Below are 13,598 nucleotides of genomic sequence, written 5' to 3' on the forward strand. Positions count from 1 at the left end.
AGTGCATACTCTTGAATGGAAATGGGAAGTATCAATGCCTACAACACTCGAGAGGGGGTGGCCTAGGTGACATTGTAGCATTGGTGTCATGGCAAGGTAGCCATAACCAAGCAGCGTGGTCGAAGGGTGATGACTCAGGTGCACAATGTGAGGAGGGGAGGTATCAAGTGAGGGTAGATGAGTGGGGGCAGCTAAGGTGATATTGAGGCACACACATGGATAGTGACTGATGGCTAGGATGACAACATAGAAGTCACAATGAGAGATGATTGAGAGTCAAGAGGAGATTTGAGAATCAAATTAGACACAAGACAATAGTCAAGAAGTCGAGATAATAATTGTGGCATCCAAGTGAGTTGATTTTATTTATGCTTGTTAGTCATTCCATTCAATTAGCCATTATAAGGCTCATTGGTTGTTCTTCATTTTTAAAAATTTTGCGCCATTCAATGAGCCTTTGTAGGGCTTATTTATCATAAAATAATATTGTTTGATTAGCCTTCATAAGGTCCATTAGTCATTCAATTAGCCTTAGATTTCCCTTGAGCCACTTTGTGTGTGTGCGTGTGTGCGTGCGTGCGTGCAAGCATTAACACCAACAAATACTTACATTAACATTAGTAAATGAATGGCTAGACACTGATGCTATGAGCATACTTAGTCATTCGATTAATCTTTATAAGGGTTATTCATTCTGTTTGTTTAGCCTTTATAAGGCTTACTAGTAAATTTTTAAAAATTTGCAATATATTTTTAAATGAATTGCTAAATGATTGTCCAATTAGCCTTTACAAGGCATATTAATCATAACATAAAACTATAGACTTATTAGGCATCTTTAAAAGTTTTGTGAATTAAATTACCTTTATTTCTAAACGATCATTCTCATTTTTATTTATCTTTTTTCTCATTGATTTCCAATATACATATATTTTTCCTAATTAAAGCTTAGAGGATAAGAAAAAAACACAATGCTTTTGTTTTAAAAAACAATACGATGAGGTTTAGGAGTGTCCATCATGGAAGAGCATATATGGCCACCCATCATCGATGGAGGAGGTTGAAGACTAGATGTATCACCAAGTGAAATCCCTTCGTCGACTCATAGCTTACTCCACTACATCTTTATTAGCTCCAATCTCCATCTAAGAAATAGTTATTTTGTATATGCAGTTGCTCATTAGAAGAGCCAAACATACTATGTGCTCTCATATGCTCGTCATCAAAGAGGGGCATTAGACCTTGAGATGGATTGTCATTTGCCATGTTAATTAGATCGTTGTCTACCATGTTATTTAGATTATTGATAAGTACACCTCTTCACAAAATGGATAATTATAAAAATTAGTTAGCTAGTAATTTGTTATGTATACAATGGCATCATGCATTATTGTACCTTCACATTAATAGAGGTTTTCTTCGGCTTAGACCAATGATGTGGCAAAGCACACCCAACCATCCCACCTCGGGTTAGAGTTCATGGAGATGTTTGTGAGGGTGAGAAACGTCGTAGGCGCACACGTGTTCAAGAGGGCTAGGGAGAAGGAAACATCTGTTGTGTTCGTAGATGAGATAGACATCATGGGCCATCAATACGCCACTAGCATTTTGAGGGTCAACCTTGAGAGAGAGTAGACCCTCAATCAACCACTCTCTGATATAGATGTGTTCACATGCAACATGACATGCACGAGAATGGATCCGACGATAGATTTACCATGTGACGCAACTTTAATGCCATGGGATAACATGTTGACCATGGACAAAAGTGAGTTAGACTAACCACATAATGTGCTTGGATGTCATGAGACAACGATGTGTGACAGCATGGTGAAAGTAGCATGGTATATTGAGCAAACTTGGTATGGATGCTTTTTGGCTTTTTGGGGATGCCTATCCCTTTGGTTAATGGCAAAGTGAGGGATGTGAGACAATGGTATGGTTGCTCTCACCATTAGATGACAACATAGATGCTTTTGATGCCTTTTGGTTGATGATGAGATGGAATGAATACCTTCATGTGAAAGTTTTGGTTAAATATCACAAACATTGAGTCAAAAAAACTAGTTATACTTCATCTTCTAGGGTAGGGCACACGAGACATGAGCACTCAAGTGGCCCTTAGTAGGTAGGTGTAGTCCACAACAATAATGATGTTCTTGTGGGCTAGTTATTAAATACGTTTCATTGGTTGTTAAATATGTAATTATCTAATTGCCTAGTTATTTATCATTGATTAATTTGTTTTTAAATTATTAGTTGTTATTTAATCACTTCACAGTTATTTAGTTATAGTTGAATATTGATTAGAGTTATTCTTAAGCAATAGTTATAATTATTAATTAAGTAGCTATTTAATTATAGTTGGATATTGGTTAGAGGTGTTCTTAGGTACTAGTTAGTTATAATAATTAATGGATTATTTACTAATAGTTTAAGACGTGAAATAATGATTTTTGAGCTTAGAACTAATTTGGTTTGGTTGTTAGGTTTTGTGTCATTGTTTTAGGCTTGACTGCAGTAATGCAAACTGCAATTTTCATAAATACAATCTTTCACAAGGTTAGTATCTACTTTTTTTTTTGGAAAAATTAATAGTAAAAAAGTACAAAGACGGGGAATGGAACCTTCCCCCATAATTATGAAACAACAAAAATACTTGTGCTAGCTCTTCAATATGTTGCTTGCATAGCATATTCGTATGCTTTTTTGTATTATTGCTATGCTTTTATGAAGTTATAAGTGAATGCTTAATGATAAAAATAGTCAAATATCAAAGCCAATGCATCTATGAACTTTCTAAGTTTTGGTTTCATGTTGTGTAAGGTTCTCTTCATCAATATGACGCTTAAGTATCTTGAGCCTCATTGCACTTGTCAACCTAGTTTTGCCGTCAGCAATATGACGCTTAAGTAGCTTGAGCCTCATTGCATGTGTCAACCTAGTTTAGTAGCATATGCCCTAATGGCGATGCTAGTGACCTATGGGCAGGGCAAAAAGGAAGTCAGTGGGAAGAACGTGAGCGTACTGCGGGTGTTCACATGGAGAGCTGACGTAAGCGAGGGCTGTCCTTAGCGTTGCGGCGATTCCGAACGCTCTTTTTCCTTTGCTTCCTTCCTTTTCTTGTTTACAGTTCACACGAGAGGCGTCTTGCCCTTTCGAGGGTCTAGATCGGAGAGAGGAGTCCGAAGGGGAAACCCTACCTCTGTCTGTGCAGTTATTCTGAACCTTCAGAGCTGACCATGCAAAGCTCCGCTATCATGGATGGGGTCACCACTGCAGAGGAGCAGGAGAAATGGCTTGCCGATGCCTTAGCGTTGGTTCAACATCACGCTTTTTACATGCATCGTGCTCTGGTATGCGCAAATCCTCGTCTCGGTACACAATAATTAAGAGGGTTTAGGATCACCATGTAATTAGCTGTGACAATCTGAAATATCTGTCAGATGCATGATCTGTTCCATATTGAAGGTTCGCGATAGTGACCGCTCAATTGATTTGGGGAAGTGTCCGATCGCTCACTGCGGGTAGACTTAGTTTCCCACTTCACACTATTTTTACACTTGGATTCCGTGTGCTATCATCCACTGCACTGTAGGGTCTGGAAGGCGGCCATTAGGATGTATTGTACTCCGATGCTGTTAGAATTGTGATCGAGCTGCAAGCTGCGATCATTTGATTGCCATGAACTCTGACATGTCGTGGTACTGGTTGTGAAAGATATTATATAATGCTCCATTCTTCTCCTGTTGGCATCATTGGTGTTGTCAGGTCGGCAAGCTACATGTGTGCTATCTAAAACAGGTGGGCTGTTATATTGGACATACTGTTTTATATATGAGAGTCAAACTTTCAATATAAGCCGTTACTCATACCTCCATGTTTTTGGGATCTCTATAATCCTATTAGGTAGCTAGTCACATCTATACAAGGCCAAGTCAGGTGGGGTCCATGAAATACACTGTTTGGTGTGGTTAAAGTGACATTGTTCGCTTACTCTTGTCTATTTGAGTGGCACACATGCTAAAAGTAGCACTTATTGCCTTGTATGGCACAAACCTCCACAACAAATGATACAAAACACCTTGAGGGTTACACATCCAGTGTACTGCATGCTCCCTTGGGTTTGTAGCTTACAGTCAGATAGGACTGGACACCCCGGTTCTGCAGATGAGACAAGGAAAGTTTCGTTATGTCAGTAGGAGGAACTTCCTTGTTCCTTTCTGGCAGCCTACCCATCTCATAGTGGATGCATCAAGGGTTTCATGTTCAAATTTGCATACATTTTCACTCTCCCATCCAATGTTATAACAAGATGCAATGCTGCCAATGTGACAAGAGCACTGGCTTAAATAGAAAGTAGCAGGCTGTGCTAGATGCCCTTATGATGCAGCTATTCATCATAAGTGTTTGGTATATGTTGTTTAATAGTTGAATTGTTGTTAGGGGCCCTAGTTAAGGCTTTGGCATGTCCAAGGGTCTTGTGCTGTTCAACTCTTATGTGAGTTGTCTTTCCATTTCCTTGCCAATTGGCATACATAAATGTGCTGGGATTTGCAAATTAGTTTTTGAAAATGGAAGCAAGCTCAAATGTTTAAATTATTAAAGGGACTTATTGACGTTAAGGCCTTTCTATTGTTTTAGAGACTTGCTGAACAAAGTTGCCAGTTTTTTTTGGAATTATGTAGATTTATATCCCTAGTTGTGAGTACTACTTAGAGTCAATGTAAAGTTTTAGGCAAAGGAATTAGATCACATAGGCTTATATTTGAAAACTATAAAATACAATATGAATCAATGTTACATAGACTTTTTGCAAATTACAAGCTAGGGTTAGGATTTAGCAATCCTATGCTAAAGTGCTATTTTGTACAAGAACATTGGGGGGGTAAAAGTAACATGTGGCAAAGCCAATGATGATCATGGTGATGGCAATGTAGTGTGAAAAGTGTGATAATGGGAGTTGAGGGAGTGACTGGCCATGATTCCCATGTACAGATTTTTGAGTTAGTTTTCCCACCAAAGTTTTGAAATCTTGTCCTTTTCAATTATTTTCTAAGTACGTGTTTTGGGGTTTTTATGATATGCAAAGAAATTAACTAGGAATATGTGATTTACTTGGGCTAAAATCTTTGGTAGCTTAATACCCCCTCTTAGGCTCAAATGAGAATCCAAGGGGAGAAAGAAGCAATCTCTTTGCTTGGTGGAACATGTCCCACCCCAAAGAGACCAAGGCATTGGATAAAGGATGTTGAAATGGATTGTCCTAAGCTTTAATGTGATCATGAAAGGCCATGATTATCATCTTTTGGGTCTTCTTTTCTTGTTCTTTTCCTTTGATGGATCATATAGAAGGAAGAATGGTGGTTGTTCGAGATGTGTTGTGAGCAGATTGCCCACACGTCTTCGTGCAATGAGCTAAACGGATAGATGCCTGCGTTTTCAATCACTTGGAGGACTTATGTTGGTATTCATTCTTTGAAGTGATCAAATCACACAAACACAATGCTAACACTAATGCTATCACGGGGATGTGAATTTTTTGATGCTTTGCTTAGGATTTGATTTAGTTATTAATTAAAATGTGTAGATGTGAGGTACTCATGTGTTGTGCAAGACAACGAATTCACAATGATGGGCCAAGGACTCTGAGATATCAATTGGTGTCAAAGGCAAAAGTTGTCAATTATATTGGATATGTACTAAGTGGTGCATGGTGTCAATTTTGACCTAGGACATTATTTTGACCAATATGTGTTAGTGGTGACACCAAGAACTATACATTAATTGATAAATTAATACTAGTTCAAGGGTCAATTCATACACAGGACCACTTGGGAGTCTAAATGAACTAACCAATTTAATTGTGGATTAGTGTTGCTAATTTTCTGGGTAGGGACAAAGAGTGGTTAAGCTAAAAATACTTTACACTCTGATTAGCTCTTTATAACAGACCCAAACCATGCAAATTACCAAAAATACCATTAAATGGGGAGCAATACTAGAGAATTTGCGTCCTATATGCAAAACCCTAATTTGTGAGGATTCTTCCATATCTATAATTGGATAGGTTGCCCATGATTTAGCTTGAATTTGTGTGTAGGTTTTTCACTCCCGCATGTAGATTTCAGCCATCAGCCTTCCATTCAAGCGCTATCCAGCACAAGTGGTTGCTACCATGTGATCACCATCTTCTCCAGTACTTGGTGTCTCCATCCTTGCTATTGCTTTGCTGCTTGGGAGCCTCACATTGCTGTGTTTTCTGCTGCCAATTGTTGCTTGTAGTTTCCTCGTCATCGACACGTGGATCAACTTGCATTTACAACTCCAAACTTGGAAATAGACAGATCTCCACTTGGCGATTGTATCAACTTGCGATTTTGTTGCTATTGTAGCCTCCTGCATCATTGTTCACTTTCTTTGCTATCCTCTAGGTCTTCTATTGCCTTGGTGATTAGTGTTTTGTAGTTTCTCTCTTTGATATCTTCGACTAGTGGTTACAGCACTCGGGATCCGTCTTTGGTGGACGTCACACTCAAAACACTTTTCCACTTTGCCCTTCAACATTTTGTACACTCCCATATTCATTTACAACATTCATTCACTTCAAAGTTCTCTTTTCTCTCTCTTTCTCTATTTGTGTTTACTCTTGTGTTTGAGTTTTGAGTTTTGCGTTTAGGGTTTGAGTCTTGCATTTCATTGTCTAATTTTTTTAATGTCAGTTGTGGTCGTACTTTTTGCGTTTTCTCAATGCAAACCCTTGTATAGCTAAATTAACTTTTAGAATTATTAATTCTGAAAAATTAATTAAATGGTTGAGAAATGCATTTAGAAGATTGTAGCTTGAAAATACTTGCCCATTGAAATGAGGGAAAGGTCGTTAGAGGCTGGTGGAGCTTTACGTCAACATTGGAAAAGCCGAAGGGAGGGGGGGAAGAGGCTAAACTATTGCAAATGCCTATTGTAGAAGATGTTCCAGCCATTGGTGGTTGTTGAAGAGCTGCCCTTAGTTGATTAGGAGGCCATTGGAGGTAGCTGACAACCCTTGAGGTGACTAATTTTTGGGCCCACAGGGGTAGGTGTTTGCATGTGGGGCTTCTATTGATGGTGGGCTATAGTCACTCAGCCATTCATAGTAGGACAACATTAAATTTCGGCCAAATTTTTGCGATAAAACTTCAAAATTTCCCTTTCTCTTCAGTTTCCTCTCTATTTTTTTAGGCAATTTAGAGCTTTCCTAAAGAGATCTTAGCTATATTCAGTGTCACGGGGACATGAAATTTGAATGCTTTGCTTAGTATTTGATTAATTTAACAATCGAATGTGTAAATGTGAGATGCACATTTGATGTGCAAGCAAGTTATTTCATGGTAGTGGGCAAGCCAACACCAAAGGCGAAATTTGTAACAAGTAGTGTTTGTCAGGTTCTAGGTGGTTTTTGGTGGGCTAGAACACTTTAATTAGCCATTAGTGTTCGTGGTGACATTGGAGACTTGGCAGTAATTAACTAATTAATGCCAATGTAAGGCTAATAAGTGCTTCGAGATACTTGGTGGAAAATCGGCTCAACTAATTTAATTGTTGGCTGATTAGATTAGCTTTTTAGACACATAAATAATTAATTTAATGGGTTGGATGATGTTGGAAATTTAGTTTAGAAGGCTGCCACTTTGCAAAACTTGCCCATGCAAGATTGGAAAAGCTGAATCAGGGTTGAAGGGAGAATGAAATCTCGCTTTTGCATTTTGGAGCTCTTGGGAAGAGGCGTTGGACTATTGTTGCTTGCTTTGGGTCCATTTCCTAGCCATAGGAGACCATTTTGGTGAAGGTGATTGCATATTCTTGACTAGGGAAAGTTGGTGATTGTGGTTGATGCACATTCTCTCGAAGATTATAGCCTTTGATACTCCCTTTGCTATTGGTGAATGTGTTTGGGATTGGAAAATCGGGTCAATAGCTCAATTTCATCAAATTCTCGTGACAAATCTTTGAATTTTCTCTCTCTTTCTCTAGCCATCTCCTAGCTTTGCCCCAAGTTTTACAACAATTAGCCATTGAAGGTGGAGATTTTGATGAATCTCTACTGTAAATACTAATTTATAGCAGAAATTAGGGTTTGACAGCCACCTAAGGAGGCCTGCCCAGATTTGAAGGCTTTGGACTTGAATTTTCCAAGTTGAAATCAATGTATTTCAGCAGGATTCAAGAGGCCAGCCAGCTAGCATTGAGTTTAGGGCTAATTTTCTGAAGGAGCACAAGTGAAGACTAATTCCCTTGCAAATCAAGGGGCAAATTGATTTGAAGGCTTGTTGGTCATTTATGACAACAAGAGGCACTTGGATTAGTGGAGGAGTTTAAAGAACCTCAGTTATACTACATCCCATTTGCTATATAAGTTAAAAAGTACCGCAAGGGACACCAAGTTTTGGGACTATGTCGGTTGTCCAAAATTAAGTGGTAAAGTGTCCTTGCTAGGATTAAGTGTTAATTAGGTGATTACCACCATTTCGAAGGAACGTTGGTTTCATTTGGTCATAGGAGGGTGCAATTGAAGAATGTCTATTGTTAGACCCTAATAGGGTTTACCAACCACCTTGGGAAGAGTGTGCTTCTACTTTAGTAATACAAATTAATAAAATATTGCAAGAGGCACCTGTTTTTGGGGTCAATAGGGTGTCCATTATTTAAGATTAAGTGGCAAAGTGTTTGTTTTCAGATTTGTTTATTTTATATTTTGTTATAATTAGTGCTTAAGTAGGTTATTTATCACTCTTGCCAAGAAGGAAGGTTGGTTTCATGGTTCCATTATCGAGATATCATCAATTCCCTTGAATTGGTGGGCATGTGGCACTTGATTGGAAGTCAGAAGCCATGCTTTAGTGTTGAATTTATAATCAACTGGGCATTATAGCAAGAATTTCGTTCCATTATCGAGATATCATCAATTCCTTTGAATTGGTGGGCATGTGGCACTTGATTGGAAGTCAGAAGCCATGCTTTAGTGTTAAATTTATAATCAACTGAGCATTATAGCAAGAATTTCTTGATACAATGAGATGGAAACAAGCAGTGGTGATGCCTCTTAGTTTGAAAATTTGAAAAATGTAGGGGAAATGTGTTAGAGATTTGTCATCCCCTGGACATGCATTTTTCTTAGTTAGACTGTGTACATACGTATTTTTCCAGCCGGGCAGTCATTTGAGAGTGTTTTGGGTGTGCAAAGTAGGTTTACCATTTGTCAGTGCCACATTAGCAGTCTGATAGGTAGGGTGCAGTCGGACTGCCTCGTGACAGTCCAGTCGGACTGCAGTACAGTTGGCTAGTTTTGCAGTCGGCTGCATTTAATGGAGCCGACCTAACAGTTTTTTTTCGTATTTTCAACAGGCTATAAATAGCTTGACACCAACACACTCCTATACTTGCAGGTGCAGGTTTTAGGGCAGAGATCGAGCAGATTGTAGTAGACTTTGAGGTGTCTAGCAGGGAGACATTGTGGAGGTCGATATACGTAGACATATGGATTGCACTCGTGTATATATTTGCATTCCTTTGTATTTAACATACTTCGTACAACGAATCTTCTTGTTTTAGGGCAGAGATCGAGCGGATTGCAACAGACTTTGAGGTGTCTAGTAGGGAGACATTGTGGAGGTCGAGATACGTAGAGATATGGATTGTACTCATGTATATATCTGCATTCCCTCTCTCTCTCTCTCTCTCTCTCTCTTTTCTCTCCTCTTTGTGTTCACCCTACTCTCTTAGTCTTGGTCCCACACTCTTGCATTGCTACACTTTGACAAAATGCAATGCCTAATCTTGGACAAGACACTTAGTATGGGCAGCAAGCTGCAAAAGCTGGTGCAGGCTAAAATATGGGTCCTTCTAGGCGTGTTGAAGCTGATGACTAGTAAGAGGAAGAGGAATTTGATGACCGATTTAAGGATTGGCTAAGGATAGTAGTCGAAATATTTGTGCAATTGGCAAACGATCCTCAATTTATGCGCTTTTTGAATGGGCAGCAAAGGCAAGAAGAAGGAATCATTTTCAAGAGCTTCGGAAAAACAAGATGCACCGAAGGAAGAGCCAATGCAACAACATGATGTTTTAAATGTGGGTAATGAGCATTAGCAAAGGATGCTAGTGGAGTGATTGATGCATATGCAAGGACAACTTGGAACTACTAATCCTATGCTTTTTGGATAGTAAGGTATTCATGCTAATGTGGGTCACTTGGGGTACTTTGGTGGTGGTTCGGATTTTCCAAGCAATGGTTGGTAACACTTCAGCCATGGGAATGCAAGGACCAACTCTATTTGGTATTCAGCTACCTATGCATGGTATGCAAGGGGTTATGGCAAGTGGAATGAAAAACCCAATGTATAGCAATGTTGGCATGATGCCGGGGCACGAAGTGGACATGTTTACAATACATGGGATACATAGAATGTACATTTGCAAGGCATGTATGGGACACATGGATGATATGCGGTGTATATTTTCAAGTCATGCAAGAGAAGTACATTTGCCTAAGATACATGTGCTTTGCAATGGATGCATGTATCGGGTGGTACATTATTGCTATGAGGCATTGTTTATGCTAAGTTTATGCATTACTTTGCCTTGGTGGTTAGAACAATGTTGGATTTTCGTATGTGAATGTAGCCATTCAGGTTCTTATAGTAGTTGTGTGGTTCATTTGTGTGAATTGTAAGTAGTGAGACTAGAATTTCAGACATGTAGAGGATATGAGCATGATCAAGTAATAGGTGCACATGTTGTTTGATTATGATGCCATCATGTATTTCTAGTAGTAGCAATGGACACTTTTGACAAATTGTAGTGCAATCAAGGGCGATTGTAAGGATTTCAAGGCGAGGTGTATCATGGGGATGTGAAATTTTTGATGCTTTGCTTAATATTTCATTTGGTTGTTAATTAAATGTGTAGATATGAGATACATGTGTGTCGTGCATGACAATTAAATCACAATGTGGGCCAATTAATTACCTTGAGATATTTAGTTGGTGTTAAAGGCAAAAGTTTCCAGTAAGTTATACTACATAGGTACTAGATGGTGCCTCGTATTAGTTTTAGCCTAGGGCATTTATTTGACTAATAAATGTTAGTGGTGATTGTAATGATCCCTTGGGATCCAACCTACATGTGAGACATGATGCAAGCTAAACTCACAATGAAAGGGATTGGATATTTGAATCACCTTCTAGCCATAGAGCCAAACAGGCTCACCCTTAAGCTTGGGAGCTAGCAACACTCCAGGTTATGACCACATCCCAAGGGTTGGTGTCCCATACCAATAGCCCATACCGTCGCGGTGTATGGATGAATTTGCCAACGGGCCAAGAGTCCAAGAGTGGCGATCACACATTGAATGTGGACAATAGGGCTTTGTGTCCTATAAATAGGACTTGGATGTTCTAACACTGGTGTCCTTAGTGCATTTGCACTAAGTCACTTTATAACCATTGTGACCAATGCTACTAGGGTCCATGTGGATGTACAATTATAATATATTTTGTTCTTGAGTCAATATATTTTAGGAAATGGAGAAAACAATTACTTAAGTTGAATATGACAAATTTTCAATAAATTACAGCCATGGAATGTAAAAGTAATAGAGACAAGATTAAGGGTTGAAGATGGAGAACCTCCCTAGAAGGAACGTATTTTACTCAATCCAAGTCCTTTAGGGAAGAACTTAGCTATAATCAACTAGAGAGTGAGTTGAAGTAGTTATCACTCTCACAAGATTATGTAAGATGTATATGCATACATACATCACTTATTATGCAATAAAAACAAGTGATTTCTTTATAAGATGAGAATAGAAAGAGGAAAAATTAGCCTTTCTCTATCAATGAACAACAACACATCGATATAAAATGAAAGAAGAGCTTGAGAAGGAAGGAATGTAATGAATTTACAAGTATGCTGTCTTGTAAAAAAGTAGTTAAAGGAGGGATTACAGAGGTATTCAATGATGGAAGAGTAGAGGATGATGATGTAGATAGATGGGGCCAACTCTAGGCTATCTTTAGCTATTTTGCAAGAGTGTACAACCAAGAAAATTGACTTAGAATGGGAAAAAAGAAGCTCTCTTTATAGGAGAAAGGGGAGAGCTAGTGCCAAAAAGGGAAGTGGAGTAGCACAAGACAAGTGTCCAACCACATTTCATGAGGTGTGACAAGTGGTAGGATACTTGGAAGCTTGTGTGGTGTGTGTGTGTGTGACAAGCATCTTGACGCTTGTCTCTTCTGTATGGTATTTCTTTTTGGGCTAAGTACGGCCAAGAATAAAAACAACTAAATTTAGTAAGTATTGCCATAACACAAAACTTAGTATTTTTTAAATATCATACTTATTTTTTAGGACGAGCATTTTTTGACTAATTTGAGAGTCTTAAAATTTAGGGGTCTCTTAATTTCCTAAAATTTAGGGATCCCCTAGTATGGGCATCATATGAAAGCTCTTTACGAGTATATTAGAAAAATAGTGCGAAGATTTTCATATGAGTTTTCTATGCAAAGATATGTACACTTCAAGCTTTTAGACTTTATATGCACCTTGTACAAACATTTCGTGATTATGCCATCTTGCTGATTGTAGCTGTTTTTTCACTTCAATGAAGTAATCATTTCTGTGTGTGAGCTTGACCCGAATATGCTGAGTTCTAGTCGCAAGTGCCCAATCAGATCACATAGGTGAAAGTATGTACTATCTTTTCTTTAATCCACTATATGGGTCCCACCATAACCCGTGACTACTTGTCAGTGCCTAACTCTAATACACTTTTCTTTATATCTAGAAAAAGCAAAAAAATTTAACAAACAAGTAAATATGAAAAATAATAAAAAGGATATGAATTCTTTTTCTATTGTGTTATAATAACTTTTCACAAACCTTAGTTAGAGATATTAAATCTTTTAATTTTCTTACACCTCCTGTCATTCATCACTTACATTGTTCTAGAGCAGGACTTGTTGGAGACAGGGAGCTAGTACTAGTGCCCACATAGCCTATGACTTATTGTTGTATTTGACTGTCTCATGTCTTAGATTCCATTTCCCAAGCTTTCTTTTGAGTTATTCTTTGCAGTGTTTCTCTTTTCTTTTGTAGTCTTTCTTCTTTCTTATGTCATGTAGTCTATTATAGTAGATTCTCATGCTTCCGTTGGTGCGCCCACTTCTGAAAGCTACTGCTTAACCATGCTCATGCCCTCTACATGTCTAAAATTCCAATCACTTAACTAAGCTATAATCCACATGAATCACAACCACATGTCAAAACCAAAGGTAGCATATCCACATGCCAAAAACCATGTTTGGACTATACCAAGGAAAAGTAATGCAAAATCGAGCATAAACAATGCTGTAAATTGGGTTTAGGGTCTTGGCACCATTTTCATTTTGGTGGACCGGTGAATTGGATCTACCTGTTTGCACACCATACTACAATGATTAGTATGCTCAATAGTGATCTTTTATGTTGAAATACTAGTAGCACAAAGCATCTTGAATGAAGATGGATATGATTTTTAGTGTAGAAATACTATTAGCATAGAGTACCTTGAATGAATCCAA

The 13,598-nt window shown here is 38.4% G+C and overlaps 1 protein-coding gene across 1 annotated transcript in view; it reads left to right on the plus strand.

Moving 5' to 3' along the window:
• Positions 1 to 3,033: 3,033 nt before the first annotated feature.
• The window catches only part of LOC148015881 (vacuolar protein sorting-associated protein 35B-like), a 66,715-nt gene continuing 56,150 nt past the window's right edge, over positions 3,034 to 13,598 (plus strand). The window contains exon 1 of the mRNA XM_087664673.1: positions 3,034 to 3,356. Coding sequence (XP_087520799.1) covers positions 3,243 to 3,356 — 114 coding nt within the window. The 5' untranslated portion in view covers positions 3,034 to 3,242. The remainder of the gene's footprint in view (positions 3,357 to 13,598) is intronic.

The sequence above is a fragment of the Lygodium microphyllum genome, chromosome 23 (assembly GCF_053477565.2).
Source record: "Lygodium microphyllum isolate KBCC chromosome 23, Lygodium_microphyllum_v1.1.10, whole genome shotgun sequence".
Taxonomy (NCBI): Eukaryota; Viridiplantae; Streptophyta; class Polypodiopsida; order Schizaeales; family Lygodiaceae; genus Lygodium; species Lygodium microphyllum.